Source organism: Balaenoptera acutorostrata, chromosome 12 (assembly GCF_949987535.1).
Source record: "Balaenoptera acutorostrata chromosome 12, mBalAcu1.1, whole genome shotgun sequence".
NCBI classification, from domain to species: Eukaryota; Metazoa; Chordata; class Mammalia; order Artiodactyla; family Balaenopteridae; genus Balaenoptera; species Balaenoptera acutorostrata.
Window position 1 is genome coordinate 71,113,151 of NC_080075.1, and position 17,723 is coordinate 71,130,873.

The 17,723-nt window shown below is 36.8% G+C and overlaps 1 protein-coding gene across 8 annotated transcripts in view; it reads right to left on the minus strand.

Moving 5' to 3' along the window:
• The window catches only part of CLIP4 (CAP-Gly domain containing linker protein family member 4), an 88,960-nt gene that overhangs the window by 29,788 nt on the left and 41,449 nt on the right, over positions 1 to 17,723 (minus strand). For all 8 annotated transcript variants that reach the window (XR_009009925.1, XM_057558266.1, XM_057558263.1 and 5 more), the window contains 3 exons: positions 16,407 to 16,530; positions 11,827 to 11,891; positions 3,948 to 4,020 (listed from right to left, as the gene is read on the minus strand). Coding sequence is in view for 7 of the 8 variants with exons in the window: in XM_057558266.1 (XP_057414249.1) it covers positions 3,948 to 4,020; positions 11,827 to 11,891; positions 16,407 to 16,530 (262 nt within the window). In the remaining variant the exon portion in view is untranslated. The remainder of the gene's footprint in view (positions 1 to 3,947; positions 4,021 to 11,826; positions 11,892 to 16,406; positions 16,531 to 17,723) is intronic.

A 17,723-nucleotide genomic window follows, 5' to 3' on the forward strand; every position in this document is an offset into this window, starting at 1 on the left:
TTAAAAAAAAACAAAAACAATGTGGCCCTGGCATAATAATGTACTTTTAAATGACACAGAGAAGATATTTTAGAAAAATACATGTAATTATTTCATATGTGATAAGTAAAACTTCAAATCAGTGGGAAAGGAGTGAACATTCTAATTAGGAATGCTGTAAAACTTGGTCATTTATTTGGAAAAGAGTATGATTCTTACCACACACTATATATATTTTAAAAATCCCCAAGAGATTAAAGAGTTAAATGCATAAATTAAAAAAGAGAAAGAACTAGAAAAAAATAAAGCTATTCATCTGAACACACACACAGACATACATGGGTGGGGAGGGAGGGAGATGGACATGCGTTTAAAAAGTATGGCATTTACTATTAGTTAATATGTTTTTTTTCACATATTATCATGCCATAAAAATGTTTCATATCACAGCACAGCACAGTCTTTAAAAACACTGCAAAAGTCACACTGAGTAAAATTATTAAAGAATAATAATAAAATTATTCTTATTATGGGATATGTTAAGGGGAAAATCTTTCAAAGAGTATATAGAGTATGATTTGTCCAACTCTACTTAAATATTCAGATACATGCATTAGAAAAAAGTTGGAGAAGTATATGACAAAATGCTAACAGTGATAATCTCATCTAGGTGATAAAATTACAGATGATCTTTATCTGCATTTAGTTTATTGTAATTTTTTCAAATTTTGTCCAATCTACTTTCATAATCAAAAAAATTTTAAAGAAAGAAATAAGTAATAAATGAACTCGATATCCAAGCCAAAACTTAATAGTTTGGGTAAAGATTTAACATTCCAATAAGAATGATTTGATTCAAGTTATGTCAAAGCTCTAAAAGCCCAGCGAAGTGAGAAATTTATAAATCACACTACATTTGAGAGCGTTGCTTACTCATTCAAAAACATTAACGGATCACCTATGAAACGGCAGTCCAGAGCTAGGTTCCAGGAACTTGTGCATAGTAATCTGTAAAACCTTACAGATCCTGCAATAAAGACGTGTACAAAGCAGAAGGGGCACAAAAGAGGGAGAAATCTATCCTCACTCAAGGTCTCGGGGAAGACACTTCAGTGAGGAAGTGACACTTGAACAAATCTGACAGACGAGCAGACAGAAAAGGGAAGCAGACATAGTCATGGGAGCAAAATATATTATGTATAACTTAAAAAAAATTTTTTTTGAACAGCACAGAGAGTTTAGCAAATTGTCACTTGTGAGGATTTTACCACGAGAGATAAGTCCAGAGAAACAGGCAGGCCTGTACATGCTATGCCAATGAATCTGGACTTCATTCCGCATTTGAGAATTCAAAAGCTTTACGGGACAGGCAGAAAATGAGAACATGTGACGTGAAATGATGGAACCTGCAGCCAACTGGGTTATATGAGTTCTACCCAAAGACATTCAAATTTGAGCTGGCCAAATACATCATGTGGACAGGCTAGGTTCCACAGAGGACCCAATGGAGACTCTCAGGAGACGCACTCTGGAAACACGGGGAGAAGCTAAGTTGGTAATGATGGAGATGAGATGTAGCGACAGGTGAGCTACAGACCCCAGGCTGGGTGCAGACAGTGTGAGAGAGGATGCCTGTGCCCACCAGGTGGCAGCGACGCCTATGCTAACATCTCAAGCTCCCCGTGTTTATTACCCCCACGCTTGGTATTAGATATACTAAGAATTCTGAAGACAGAAGAATTGCTTCCAACACCCCCTCCATCATTTTTTCCTCTGAACGAAGGTGTTCATCACCACCACCCCAATAAGCCAACTGGAGAAGCACATCTGCTCTTTCTCAAAAACGGCGCAGCCGGCTGCTGCTTCCCTTTCCTCAGCCCTCTTTTGCAAACATGCCCTTTGCCCCAATTCCTTCCAGTTTCTTACCCAGGGATTTTCATCATCTCTGACTATATTTTCCATGTTTCTTCTGGAAGTATCTTTTATTTCCATATGAATAGACAAGAAAATGGCACAGGGTTTGATAAATGTCAGTAAACTCATTTTTTTAACCCACATTCTTCAGAATACATCATGATTCCAGATTAAAAACAGCACAATATGCAATCAACTCTGTCACTTCAGCAGAAGGTCATCCAATCACTACAATGTTTCTTACCCCTGAGATCAGGGACAGGTTTCCTAGGACCTAAAGTCTAAACACCTAAAGTCTTTCTTTTGTTTCTTATAACACTGATCACCAAACATCTGGTCACATAGTGTTTAAGTAAAAGATAAATAAATAAGTTCTAAATTGATTATATATCCTCAATAAGAGTATGTTTATTTATTTTTAAACAGGTACTAGTGTCAATCTGTAGAAGTATCAGTAAAGCTTCATTTATTTTTATTTTCAAAGAAAACCAACAGAAGTACTGATATTTCCTTCTCATGTCAACAGATCATCCTGTACATATCCATACCTGCTGTATAATTCTCACGGTTCAGATTTCTCTCTCCTTCCCGCACTTCTCTGTATCATGTTCTTCCACTCATCAACATCTTGACACTGATTTTGATACCTTTCCCCCTTCAAAATCCTTTATATTCTGCTTGCCTCTTCTTAGTAATTTCTTGCATTCTGCCTAAGAACTCTTGAATATATTCAATAAACTGGAGCATAAAGTTATTGCCCTTAAAACTCTTTCAGCTACTCAAGCGAGGAGACCAATTTTAAAATCTCAGAATTGGCAGAGGTTTTGAGGAAGGGGAAAAAACAAAACCAAACCCACCCAACTCTGCTAAACAGTACCTAACAGTGCCTCAGGACCCGTCAGGGTTCTCAAGTGAAACCTCAGATCTTTGCCAGGCCTTCCAATAACTTCATGCCAGATTATTATATAAACTACCGGCCTGTTGCTCATGTGAACGTCAAGTTCTCTTGCATGGGCTATGATTCCTAGTGGCTTCTAGGGCCCCACAACTAGTGCACTTCCCTACTCAGCTAGACGTTTTTCCCCCAGGGCATTGTTCATAGATTAATTGGGAGGATTTAAAATTTAAAAAACACAAAACAAGTGACAAAGTGAGAGAGTGGCATGGACATATATACACTACCAAACGTAAAACAGATAGCTAGTGGGAAGCAACCGCATAGCACAGGGAGATTAGCTCGGTGCTTTGTGACCACCTAGAGGGGTGGGATAGGGAGGGTGGGAGGGAGGGAGATGCAAGAGGGAAGAGATATGGGAACATATGTGTATGTATAACTGATTCACTTTGTTATAAAGCAGAAACTAACACACCATTGTAAAGCAATTATACTCCAATAAAGATGTAAAAAAAAACAAAACAAAACAAAACCACCTCCTTAACCTAATCAGCCTAGAAGAGCCTCATATTCCTCAAAAAGTAAAAAAGTTCCTAAACGTCTCAGAAAACTAATAGGGGGAGTAAACTGGGTCTGAGGTCTATAAATAGAATATAAACCAAAAAGAGAAAAGGAGATTCTCTCTACAAAGAAACAACAACAACGAGAAAGGGAGCAGTATATTCTACAAGAGGAAGTGGGAGTATTTTTTTAAAATAATAGTAAGATTACCTTATGCAAATAGGCCTGACATTTCTTTTATGGACTTCCCAAAATATTAAATCAATTCTCTGACTAATCAAGCAAACAGAGTTTAAAATCAGTCCACCCTATTCAATGATAACACAGAATGTAAATTCCTCCAACTTTTATTAACAGTACTAAACCTCTTTGAAAATATATTCCGTATACTGCTTTTAGTCACTGGTGACATTTTTAATTGAGCTTGCAAAGGAGGGAGGAAGAACTCTTCTCACTGACCCACTCATCACACCTTTTCTCCTAAGTGTTAAAATTCTACCACGCAATATAAAAGATACAAAATCCCACTTTTATCTCTTCACAGAATCTTGTCATGTTCAACTTGAAAGGTGTTTTTCTAAATCTTCTTAATACTCACTTGGCAAAAGCATTTCTTCTGTTAATCTCTTTCTGGGAAGAAGCAGAAGTTGTACTGAAACTTCTCCTAAAACCTAAATATGAAAGTTAAGGTGAGATGAGGAAAAATAAATCACAAATTCACAGTCCTTGTTAAAAGTTATCTTTTATCTTTTCTTCTACAGACGTTCTATTTTACCAAGTGTTTCTTTGGAAACAGAAAGCAAAGAAAATAAGTGCATACAGAATGTAACAGGAGTTTAGATTTCTTGACGATTGTTACCTTACCTTTCTCATCAAACTATGCACTACATGAATAAGTTAAGATCATGACATTACTTTTGGAGGTTTTTATTATAAACTTTCCTGAAAACCAAATGGAATCGAATTATACATTGATAAAGCTTAGTCTTTTTACTCTCAAATATTATAATCTTGATAAATCGTATTAAAAAAATAAAAGGATAAAAATGGTTTAAAAAAACACTATCACTAAATATACCCCATTTATAAAATTCTGAACAATGAATTTCAGAGCTTATGATTGTTGGCATCCCCAAATGACAGAGTTATCAAAAGAAAAAAAGAAAAAGACTTCACAAAAGGTAAATTTTTTAGAAGATGTTTTTAAAAAAGAACGGGATTTCCAGTTCTGGCAGTTACGGCACACCAGATGTGCTGAATGAATCTCCTGAATGAAGCAAGTATAATAAAACAAGTATAAAACAACTATAATTTTTTTAAAAAATACTGTTGACCTCATACAAGTGGCACAATTCCAAAGAGGCCAAAAACCAAAAAGAGAAACCATGAAAGGTTTCCCCCACAGCAATCTAACCACCTTGTACCCCAGGACTACACTGCCCTCCAGAGAAGCTGGGGCCTGCGAAGATGGATGGGGCCCTAACAAAAGCGAGGGTCCCAAGCAGTTCATCCTCAGTGTAAAGTTAAATGAGAAACAAAATGAAGCACCACTCAGATGAACGCAAAGGAAAGCGGCTGTGTCAACTCCACTGTACAGAAAGCAAAATTTTCTCCCCTCAAAATTTGTGATCGTTAGCCAAATTCATTTTCTCTGTGTAATATAAAGACAACAACAACATTGCAGAGAACGTGAACTAAAGTTGGCAGTGCCTCTAGGCAACTGGCAGAAGTAAACACAGGCATACCTCAGAGAGATTGCAGGGTCGGTTCCAGACCACCACAATGAAGCAAATATCTCAACAAAACGAGTCACAAATCTTTTGGTTTCCCAGTGCATCTAGAAGTTGTTTACACTATACTGTAGTCTATTAAGTGTGCGGTAGCATTATGTCCAAAAAAAAAATGCACATATCTTAATTTAAAAATACCTTATTGCTAAAAACTGCTATCTATCATATGAGCTTTCGGTGTCACAATCTTTTTGCTGGTGGAGAGTCCTGACTGATCAGGGTGGTGCTTGCTAAAAAATGGGGTGTCTGTGGCAATTTCTTAAAACATGACAACAGTGAAGTGTGCCACATCGACTGACTCTTCCTTTCACAAATGATTTCTCGATGTAGCATGCAATGCTGTTTGATAGCATTTTACCCACGGTAGAACTTCTTTCAAAACTGGAGTCAATCCGCTCAAAGCCTACTGCTGTATCAACTAAGTTTATGTAATGCTCTAAATCCTTTATCGTCATTTCAACAATCTTCACAGCATCTTCACCAGGAGTGGATTTCATCTCAAGAAACCACTTTCCTCGTTCATCCATGAGAAGCAATACCTCATCTGTTCAAGTTTTACTGAGATTGCAGCAATTCAGTCACATTGTCAGGCTCCATTTCTAGCTCTCTTGCTATTTCTACCACATCTGCAGGGACTTCCTCCACCGAAGTCGTGAACCCCTCAGAGTCATCCATGAGGGTTGGAATCAACGTCTTCCAAACTCCCACTAATGTTGATATTTTGACCTCTTCCCATGAATCACGAATATTCTTAACGGCACCTAGAATGGTGAATCCTTTTCAGAAGGTTTTCAATGAACTTTGCCCAGATCCATCAGAAGAATCACTGTCTATAGCAGCCGTAGCCTTACGGAAAGTATTTCTTAAATACTAAGAGTTGGAAGTCTCAAAATTACTGCTTGACCCATAGGCTGCAGAATGGATGTTGTGTTATCAGGCATAAAACAACATTAATCGCATTGTACATCTCCATCAGAGATCTTGGGTGACCAGGTGCATTGTCAATGAGCAGTAATATATATATATATTTTTTTTTTTTAAAGAAATTCACGTTCTTTTATTTATTTATTTATGACTGTGTTGAGTCTTCGTTTCTGTGCGAGGGCTTTCTCCAGCTGCGGCGAGCGGGGACCACTCTTCATCGCGGTGCGCGGGCCTCTCACCGTCGCGGCCTCTCCTGCTGCGGAGCACAGGCTCCAGACGCGCAGGCTCAGCAATTGTGGCTCACGGGCCCAGCCGCTCCTCGGCACGAGGGATCCTCCCAGACCGGGGCTCGAACCCATGTCCCCTGCATTGGCAGGCAGATTCTCAACCACTGCGCCACCAGGGAAGCCCCGAGCAGTAATATTTTGAAAGGAATCTTTTTTTTCTGAGCAGTAGGTCTCAACAGTGAGCTTAAAATATTCGGTAAGCCATGTTGTAAATATATGTGCTGTCCTCTAGGCTTTATTGTTCCGTTTACAGAGCACTGGCAGAGTAGATATAACATAATTCTTTTTTTTAAAATGAATTTATTTATTTATTTTTAATTTATTTTTGGCTGTGTTGGGTCTTTGTTGCTGCATGCAGTTTTTCTCTAGTTGCAGCGTGCGAGCTTCTCATTGCGGTGGCTTCTCTTTTTGCGCAGCACGGGCTCTAGGCACACAGGCTTCAGTAGTTGTGGCACGCGGGCTCAGTACTTGTGGCTCTCGGGCCCTAGAGCGCAGGCTCAGTAGTTGTGGCCCATGGGCTTAGTAGCTCCGCGGCACGTGGGATCTTCCCGGACCAGGGCTAGAACCCATGTCCCCTGCATTGGCAGGTGGATTCTCAACCACTGCGCCACCAGAGAAGTCCCAATGTAACATAATTCTCAAGGGCCCTAGGATTTTCAGAATGGTAAATGAGCACTGGCTTCAACTTAACTTTACCAGCTGCATTAGCCACTAACAAGAAAATCAGCTTCTCCTTTGAAGCCTCACACTGACTTCTCCTCTCTAGCAATGAGAGTCCTAGAAGGCATCTTCTTCCAGGAGAAGGCTGTATCATCTACATTGAAAACCCATTGTGGAGTGGCGCCACCTTCATTAATGATCTTAGCTAGATCTTCTGGATAACACGCTGCGGCTTCTACATCAGCACTTGCTACCTTCACCCTGCACTTTGAGGTTATGGAGATGGCTTCTTTCCTTATACATCATAAACAAACCTCTGCTGGCTTCAAACCTTTTCTTCTGCAGCTTTCTCACCTCTCTCGGCCTTCACAGCATTGAAGAAAGTTAGGGCCTTGCTCTGGATTAGGCTTTGGCTTCAGGGAATTCTGTGGCTGGTTTGATCTTCTGTCCAGACCATTAAAACTTTCTCTGTATCAGCAATAAGGCTGTTTCTTACCATTTGTGCATTCACCAGAGTGGCACTTTTGATTTCCTTCAAGAACTTTGCCTTTGCAGTCACAACATGGCTAACTGTTTGGTACAAGAGGCCAGCTTTTGACCTATCTCTGCTTTTGACATGCCTTCCTCACTAAGCTTAATCATTTCTAGCTTTTGATTTAAAGTGAGAGACATGCAACTTTTCCTTTCACTCAGAGGCCATTGTAGGGTTATTAGTTGGTCTACTTTCAATATTTTTGAGTTTCAGGGAATAGGGAGGCCCGAGGAGAGGGAAAGAAATGGGGTAATAGCCAGTTGGTGGAGCAGTCAGAACATACACATTTATCGATTAAGTCTTTCATTTTATATGGACGTGGTTCATAGCGCCCCAAAACAATTACAATACTAACATCAAAGATTACCGATCACAGATACACCATAACAAACATAATAATAACGGAAAAGTTTGAAATATTGTGAGAATTACCGAAACGTGACCCAGAGACATAAAGTGAGCAAATGCTGTTGGAAAAATGGCGCCAACAGACTTGCTCAATGAAGAGTTGCCACAAACCTTCAATTTGTAAAAAACGTAGTATTTGAGAAGCAAAAAAAGCAAAGCACAATAAAACAAGATATGCCTGTATAATCTTCTCAAGAGGCATCAACCCAGGCTTAAAAGAATTCCCATACATTAAACTCTAAGTAAAATAAGCATTTCACAACAATAAATTACAAAATTCACAAGGAAAGAAGGTGCCACAAGTTAGGCTCAACAGAAACAGATGGCAGAGTCAGACTCACAAAGACTTCAGATATTGAATTATTAAACATAAAAAGTAACAATATTTAAAATGTTTAATAGCATAAAAGAAAAACTTGAAAATGTGGGGAAAGAATAAGTGACCATAAGTAACAACCAAACGGACTTGCAAAAAGAAAAAAAATGAAAAATTTATAATTAAAAAACTTTGCAGCTGAATTAGGCAGTAGAATAAACATAGCAGAAGAAGGAATCAAGAAACAGAAAGATAACTCTGAAGATATCCAGAATGCAGTCTGGAGAGACAAAGTTGTGAAAAATATGAATGAGGCATGGGAAAGTGAAAAAGTGGACTATACTACTCATCAGAGTTTTGGAAGGAGATAATAAAGAGCATGAAGGAAGAAATATTTTCAGTATATGGGCAAGAATTTTACAGAATTCATCAAAGATACTAATTCCGAGATCCAGGAAGACCCAAGATGCCAAACAGAATAAACAAAGGGAAATCTCCACCTAGACATAATTATAGCAAAACTGTACAACACAAAGGAAATAGAGAAGATCTTTAAAAGCAGTCAAAAAGCAAAGATAAACCACCTACAACGGTATGGATTAGACAGACTGATAGGTGATTTCTCAAAAATTTGACAGAAGACAGAAAGCAGAAGAATTATATTGTCAATGTGCAGGGAGAAAACAGCTTTCAAACTATAATAAAAATTGCACCAATTTTTACTTTTACTCAGTAAAACTATCATTAGAAAAGACAGACAAAAACTGAGTTTCCTACCAATAGACCCTTTCTAAAAAAACTATTTAAGAATATAGATGAGGTAGAAACAAAATGATTTCAAGTGTAAGTTCTGAGGATTAATGACGAAAGATATCGGTAAATATTGACACGTATGAGCAAATTAAATAAATATCAATTATATGAAAACTATTATACTAATGTGAAATTTGTGAGGGAAACAAAATAGAAACTCAGTTTCTAAGGATTTACTATTATTTGAGAAAGAGTAAACATAATGATTAACTTTAGGCTTTGCTAAGTATGTATGTCAAAGTACCTAGAATAATTACTAAGAAGCATATTCATAGAATGTAATTTTTATACAAGTAGAAAATTAAATGGAAAAAAGAGGGGGTAGCAATATAACCAGAATGAAGTCAAGAAAGAAAAACATTTAAGTACAAAAAAGTTGAAAAATTAGAAAACAAATATAACATAAATAAATCCAAATATATTACTAATTACAATGAATGCAAATAGGTGAAACTCAGATTAAAAGACAAAGGTTGTCTCTTTTTAAAAAAAGTAAAATCCAGTTATATTCTATTTAGAAGATATTCCAAAAACAAGAGAACATAGAAAGATTAAGGCAATGGCTAGAAAAAGATTTTTTAGGCAAGTACTTAACCACCAGAAGGCTGATACAAAGTAAAAAGAATTACTATAAAGCAATACAACTTACATCAACACCAAAAGAAAAAAAAAGAAAGAAACAGGTAGGTATAAATCTAATAAAACATGTATAGAATCTATATTAGGAAAATTATAAAACTCTGATGAAAGAAATCAAAGATCTAAATAAATGGACAAGCATTCCATGTTCATGGATAGGAAAATTCAATACTGTTAAGACATCAGTTCTTCCTAATTTCATCTATACATTCAATGTAATCCCAATCAAAATACAGCAAATTATTTTGTAGACATCAACAAACACATTGTAAAGTTTATATAGAAAGGCAAAAAGCCCAGAATAACCAGCACTACATTGAGGGAGAAGATCAAAGTCCACTACTGAACTTGAAGAATTTCTATACGGCTGCAGTAATCAAGACAGTGTGGTATTAGCAAAAGAAAAAGACAAACAGATCAACAGAACAGAACAGAGAGCCCAGAAACAGACCCACACTAACACAGTCAACTGATCTTTGACAAAAGAGCAAAGGCAATTCAATGGAGAAAGGATAGCCTTTTCAACAAATATGGTGGAACAACTAAACATTCACATGCAAAATAATGAATCTAGACATCGACTTACACCTTTCACAAGAAATAACTCAATGAATCATAGATATAAATGTAAAACACAAAACTACAGAACTTCTAGAAGATAACATAGGAGAAAATCACGGTACCCTTGGGTTTGGTGGTGACATTTTTGATACAACACCAAAAGCACAAGTCATGAAAGAAAAAATTGATAACTTGGACTTCATTAAAATTAAAAACTTCCACTCTGTGATAGACACTGTTAAGACAATGAAAAGACAAGTCACAAAGCATGCAAAAACATAATGGTTTGCTATTTTGACTACTTAAAAATTTAAAACTTCTGCTCATCAAAAGATGCCAAAAAAGGAAGGGGGGGGGGGCAAAAGACAAGTCAAAAACTGGGAAAGATATTTGCAACAAACAGAACTGACAAAATATTAGTGTCCAAAATATATAAAGAAACCTACAAATTAATAAGACAAAAACAAACCAACCAAAAGAAAAATGGGCAGTAGACGTGAATAGGCACATCCTAGAAGAGGAAATGTATGTGGTCCATAAACATGGAAACAGGCCCAACCTCATTTGTAATCTGAAAAATGCAAATTAAAACCACAAGGAGATACCATTTACACCCATCAGATGGGCAAACAAGACTACTGTTGGTGAGGTGAGGAGTGATAGAGACTCTCATCCACTGCCCATGTGAACAGTTTGGCATACCCAGGAAGACTGAAGATATGGATATCCCATGCCTGGCAATCCTGGAGAAACTTTTGCAAATGTGCACAATGGCATAGTTTCTAATAGTTAAAAACAGGATATAACCCAAATATCCATCAAATATAGAATGAATAATGTATTTTAATGGAACACTAAATAACATAGCAAACAACAATCAAAACCAAACTTGAGGACACGGGGAGGGGGAAGGGTAAGCTGGGACGAAGTGAGAGAGTGGCATTGACATATATACACTACCAAATGTAAAATAGATAGCTAGTAGGAAGCAGCCGCAAAGCACAGGGAGATCAGCTCCTGCTTTGTGACCAGCTACAGGGGTGGGATAGGGAGAGTGGGAGGGAGACGCAAGAGGGAGGGGATATGGGGATATATGTATATGTATAGCTGATTCACTTTGTTATACAGCAGCAACTATCACAACAATGTAAAACAATTATACTCCAATAAAGATGTTAAAAAAAAAACTAAACATATATTATTTATTGACATATCTATCTATGGGGGATAGACATAAAGAAAATCAAGGGAATAATTAACATAAAATTCAAGATGCATAACCTGAAGACAGAGTATACGAAAAGGGAGGCAGATGAGACTCGGGGGATACTCAGGGGTTTCTATAGGACATACAGGTAATCATCATCTTTGGCTATGGGGTGGGTAATAGGTGTTGTTTATGATTACATGAACTATACAAATATATTTCATATACTCTTTTGTATACATATATACTTTACAATAAAAATTTTTCAATGAATAAAAGCAAAGAAATAAAAAAAAAACAAAGAAATAATTATTAGGAACATAAAACTGTGTAATCTTACCAGGATAAGAATGATTCTGCTTATATGAAGAAATTTCTGAAAGAGTATCCAGGGAATCTGTTACCCTGTGAATAAAACAAGTAATGCAAACCTCATTAGAAGTAGCTGGTCTTCAGATTTGAGACTGGTGCTTAACTGAGGGTTTCACACCAATGGTTATTTCTTATTTCACTTGTTCGACAAGCATTTACCAAGCATCTATCATGAGCCAGGGATGAACTTCAATCTAGCACCACAGACAGGCAATAATCAGACAGAAGAGGTCCTTGTTATATAAGCATAGTAAGTACAGAGAAAGTCAACTTCAGATGAACTCATTTCAAATAGGGGCCTGACTTTGCTTCTTTGGAGCTTTATTTTCAAAGATGAAACTAAAAAATGTGAAAATTTTATTTTATGTTATATTTAACAAATGTTAGGTTATAGCTGTTAAAACACCACATTTTTACATTGAATAAACATCAGCTGAGTCTGTGTATATATGGGATTTTTCTGATAAAACTGGCCAATACGATTCAACATGTTTTATTTTATACTTGACTCTAAGCACAATCATAAAGGTCACGTTCCCGATAGGTCTATTTTTTTGATACTCAAATCATTCTTTATTTTTAAAAAGCCAATCCTATAACAGTCTCATTTTCTTCCAATTGTTTACTGACCTAAATCTGCAGTCTTCATTCTATCAATCACTTGCACCAGCACACTTTGTTACCATAAAGAGATCCTGCAACTCTTACAATATTTGCAATTTCATCTTGCAATTCACATGCATCATTTTCACAAGATACATAACATACAGCAATCAATGAAAGACTAATGAATGCAAAGAATATGACTTGATGAAGAGGACAGATACTTGAATTAAGCTGTGATGGAGAGTTGAGAACTTAATTCTAAAAGTGATCAGTTCATTAGTAATAAGTATGTAATGGTAGGAACTAAGAATAAGAAAATTAATGCTGTGCTGATAAAAACCACTTGAGCAAAAAATAGACAGAGAGAGAGAGAGAAAGATTAGATCCAGTCAGTGTCCTAGAATTTCTATAAAGTAATATTGGTTGATATATAAGTTAATAGAAGAAAAAGCATTAACTAGATGATACTTGGGTGATAGTAGAAAGCCATTCAAGCAGAGGAAAGTAACATGTGCATTCTGGGACAGGGGGCACATTTTTTAATGGAACTATTAAAATAAAAAATTTTAAAAAGGCCAGCTACAATCTGGGGAGGAGTGCAATGCAAGGTGAGGTTGTGATTGGTCACTATGTGATTGACTGTTCTCTCAGGAGTCCCTAGTTTAAAATTCTTCCTTCTTGAAGATCAGTGTTATCTTTAAAGAGCTCCAAAGCTGGTTTAAATTAGAAACTCCTCAAAATCAGGCACCATGTCTGTTTTATTTACTTATAGAATGCCTAGCACAGCACAAAGTGCTAAAAGACACTTAATAGTATTTGATGATGATGAATGAGACAATCAGAAGATGGCAGGAAGACAGCTGGATAGAGAGAGCAGTTCATTTAGAGAGAGAGCCCTACTTCGTCTAAGATGAGGGGGCTGCTTTTAAATGAATCACCTTAAAGAAGACCAAATAGATGGCAAAAAAAAGTAAAAAATGTGTGTTCCATAAACAAAGCAAGAAAAAGAAGATAAAACCAGGAGAGAGAAAGAGGCTTCACAATATAACAGAGAAGAAAGCTGTTACAGCATAAAAAACACTGAACAAAATTTGATCAATATTTACTGTGCATACAACATGCCAAACTGTGTTCCTTGGGTAATCAAACATGAAACGGAGAACCCCAGACCTCATGACTAGGAGACAAATAAAACATATGAGAGACTGTAGCAATGTGTTAATGAAGATTTGTTCAAAGTAATATGAGAACCCAGAAGACTGACTGGTGACTCAGTATGGATTTTATTCCCAAATCAATCATTTATAAGATATAGGTCCTAAAGAAAGTCACTGGGCCTCTTTTAACCATTATAGGGTAATGGTTAAGAGTACACATTCTGATACTAGACTACCTGGGCTCAAATCTCCACTTGGGAGCTGTGCACAACTGCACAACTCACTTAACCTCTCTGTGCCTTACTTTCCCCACCTGTGAAAGAGGGATAACTGCAGTACCTGACACACGGGGTTGCTGCAGAGCAGTAAACAATACATATAGAGTACTTAAAACAGTGCCAGCACGTGTAAGTGCCACTGGCTACTACCTCTTTTTCTTCATTTATAAAATGACTACCAAAAACCCCCAGCAAACTGCCTAAAAGCAAGGGCTTAGGAAAAAAACAACAGCAAAATAACAAACCTGGGCTGAGTCCAGCTCCACCATTAACTAGTGTGGGAGATCAAAATACCCCACCCAAAACATGCCACTCTGGTGCAAGGATTATTTTGAGCTAAAGACATTTGAGAATCAACAAATGCAGGAAGAGGCTTTCTCTGAACTCCCCTTATCTGCCTAAAACAGATCTTCCCGAAAAAGAACTGAATTGCCATAAATCCCCTTCCCGGGAGTTTCATCAAGCAGAGAAGACTGACTCTCATCACAGGAGAGAAGATGAGGAGTTAATACCACACCCAGACAGACACTGTCACAGACTATCACATCCCCATCCATTTTCCTAAGGGCCCACTAATCTTTCCTAACATCATCTGCTCCCCTACAAGTGGCCGTTCTCCCCCTCCCTTTCCCCTATTAAGATGGTCTATAAACTCTCCAATCTCACCACTATTTTGGGCGTTCACTGCTTTCTGTAATGCCCCCATGCATGTAAAATTAACATTTAATAAGTGTGCATGATTTTTCTCCTGTTCATCTATGTGTTGTCAGTTTAATTCATAGACAGGACAAGTTTTTCGTCCCCTACAGTAGCTATATGACTTTAGCAAAGCTACTGTATCTCTTGTAACTTTTCTTCACCTGCAAAATAGGAATAATCATATTACCTTATACCTCACTGAGCCTGGGGGAGATTCATGAAGTACATGGTACAGAGCCCACCACTTACTAAATGCTCAATAACTATTTGTACAGATCCTCCTCAACTTACAATGGGGTTACGTCCCGATAAACCCATCTTAAGTTGAAAATGCATTTAATACACCTAATCTACTGAACATCATCGCTTAGCCTCGCCTACCTTAAATGTGCTCAGAACACTTTCATGAGTCTACAGTTGGGCAAAGTCATCTAACACAAAGCCTATTTTACAATAAAGTGCTGAATGTCTCATGTAATTTATTGAATGCTGTACTTCAAGTGAAAAACAGAATGCTCGTATTGGTACAGAAGGGTCGTAAAGGTATTGGCTGTTCACCCTCGTGATCACATGGCTGACTGGGCGTTGCTGCTGCCCTGCCCAGCATCTCGAGGGAATATTGTACTGCACATCGCTAGCTCAGGGAATGATCAAAATTCAAAATTTGAAATACAGTTTCTACCGAATTCTTATCACTTTTGCACCATCATAAAGTCAAAAAATCATAAGCTGAACCATTGTAAGTCAGGGACCATCTGTAGTTATTCTTTTCCAGCTCACCTGACCAAATACTTATTAGGATCAAATGAAACAACATTTAATTGAAGGTACTTTATAAACTGCAAAGCATTATACGTTAAATGCTATAAAATCATAAATAATAAGAAAAGAATTATACTAAGTACATCATAGAAGAAGGAAAAGAATACAAAAATTACATGTAATTATTCAATAAGAAAAACAAAGTGAGAAAGAAAATGGATTTAAAAACTGTTAAATTTGCCAGGAGGCAGTCACACAGTCTAGTTGGAAGGGAACAAGATGGGATTCCCAGGTTGAGATCATAGATCTATTCTCATGAATGTGACTATACCATACATGTTATTTCCTATTTAAAGATGAGTATCCCATTTCCCATCCACTGAAAAGCATACCAAGCCAACTTCTTTCAGCACATTAAGTCATTTCACACAACAGTACATGGAATTTCATGAGGACTCACTTCTGCTCAACTGTTTTTTTAAAAACCAGAGTGAGCTGGTACAAAAGTGTACTATCTTAAGAAGAAATACCGGGGAGGTATATTATATATAAATCCTTGAAGCTTCACTTCCCCCAAAGATCTACTGCCTATCTATTTTTGAAAACTAAAGAAATCAGAGGAAAAAGCCATTTTGGTTCCATTAGGTTTGTAGGAGAATGAATGGCGTGCCTGCTGGCAGGAAATTTAATGTAGTTAGGATGTGACTGAAGCAATCAGAGAGCATTTTTACTTTTGTTTGCATGACAGATTAAGCTTGCTGCTCTCACTGTTCTGAGCGGCAAACACCACTCCTAATAGCCTACACATACTCACAGGGTTTGCAAATGAGGAATAAAGGAGGTTTTTAAAATTGCAAATCCTCAGCAAAGCAAATTTAGCTTTCCATGAGCCTTCCCTCTGAAGAAGGTGGTTGCTTAACCCCTTGAAAGAAGACATGGGCTATAGTCAGTGCATGTCTTTAATATAAAATTAGGGACTCTTAACTATAACCCACTGCACATTATAAAAAGTTCTTGTGAATAGTGTAAATTTCATTTTTTCTCACCTTTGTACCCTGGATGGAGGAGCAAATATTCCATATCTTGGGGAACAACTAAAATACTGCACACCTCCAACTGAACCATCATTCTTGCCATGGGGTTTATCAAGCTCTATCCCGTACCAATATCCTAGAACAAGAACATGGGATTTTAAAAGCATCTGCACTTTATCCAAAATTGTTATGCTATTATACAAACCCAAAGTCTAGATGGTTTAACATTTCCACAAATGACCAAAATCCTCATGATCATTCAGCTTTCAAATGATAAAATTATAAAACAAAATTTGAAAATTTGAAAAATGAACTAGAAAACATTTTACAAGCATAATTGCAGAGTTGTACATTAAGGGAGAAAGATAAAATGCACAAACACAAATTTGGCAAGGATTAGCTATTATACAAGTAGTGTATGACCAAAATATATCTAAAAGCTACAATAAGAAACTGTCCTTAACTCGGTAGTATGGTCTGTTTAAGTTGAGAGCAGTGTAGCATGATACTGAGATGTATAAATCATAAAATGAATATGCAATCTTTTCATTTTACTCTCCCAGTATTAGAATACCACAAACAGTTCTGAAATAATTAAAGGGGGACAAAAATAATATGGAAAATATGACTAGACTTCATGGTGACTCTTTTTTTTCTTTCATTTTTTCCCCACCCAGGAAGGAAAAAAAAATCATTTTTAACCTAAATGAAAAGATTTAGGTTAGTTAATAGGAATAATTTTCTAAAAGGCTTTTAAGTATTTAAAAGGGCCCACTCTGAGGAGAGTAATAGGATTTCCTTTTCTAGAGAGCATAAAATTAAAATAGTAAGGTTGCTTTTAGTGTGGCAAATATTAGATAAATGGACATATACTCCTAGAGTAATGGCTCTGGATGAGGGTACCTCCAGTTCAAAGTACCTGACAGTCCACTCATTTTTTTTTTTTAAAGGAGAATACAATAGTAATTGTATGTGGTCTCGTAGAATCAGTATCAAATAAAAAAATAAGGATATAGATATTGAGAAACTTATTACAAATGACAAAATACAAAAATATTGTTCCCTTCAGATTAATAGTTCAAAGAGTCAATTATATAACCTCTAAAATGACAATCTAGAAGTTCTTAATTTTTTTTTTTCCTCTTTCATTCAAAAAGATGATACCTGAGTCCATTCCCGATATTGGAGTTTGAGTTGAGAAGACTAACGTAATGCGTGTAGTTGTCTTTTATACTTAAGCAGTCCTACCCTGCACAGGTACAGAGTGAGGTGTACAAACCCACTGCTCAGCCATACTAATGCTCAGTCATCGCATTTCTGAATGTCGCT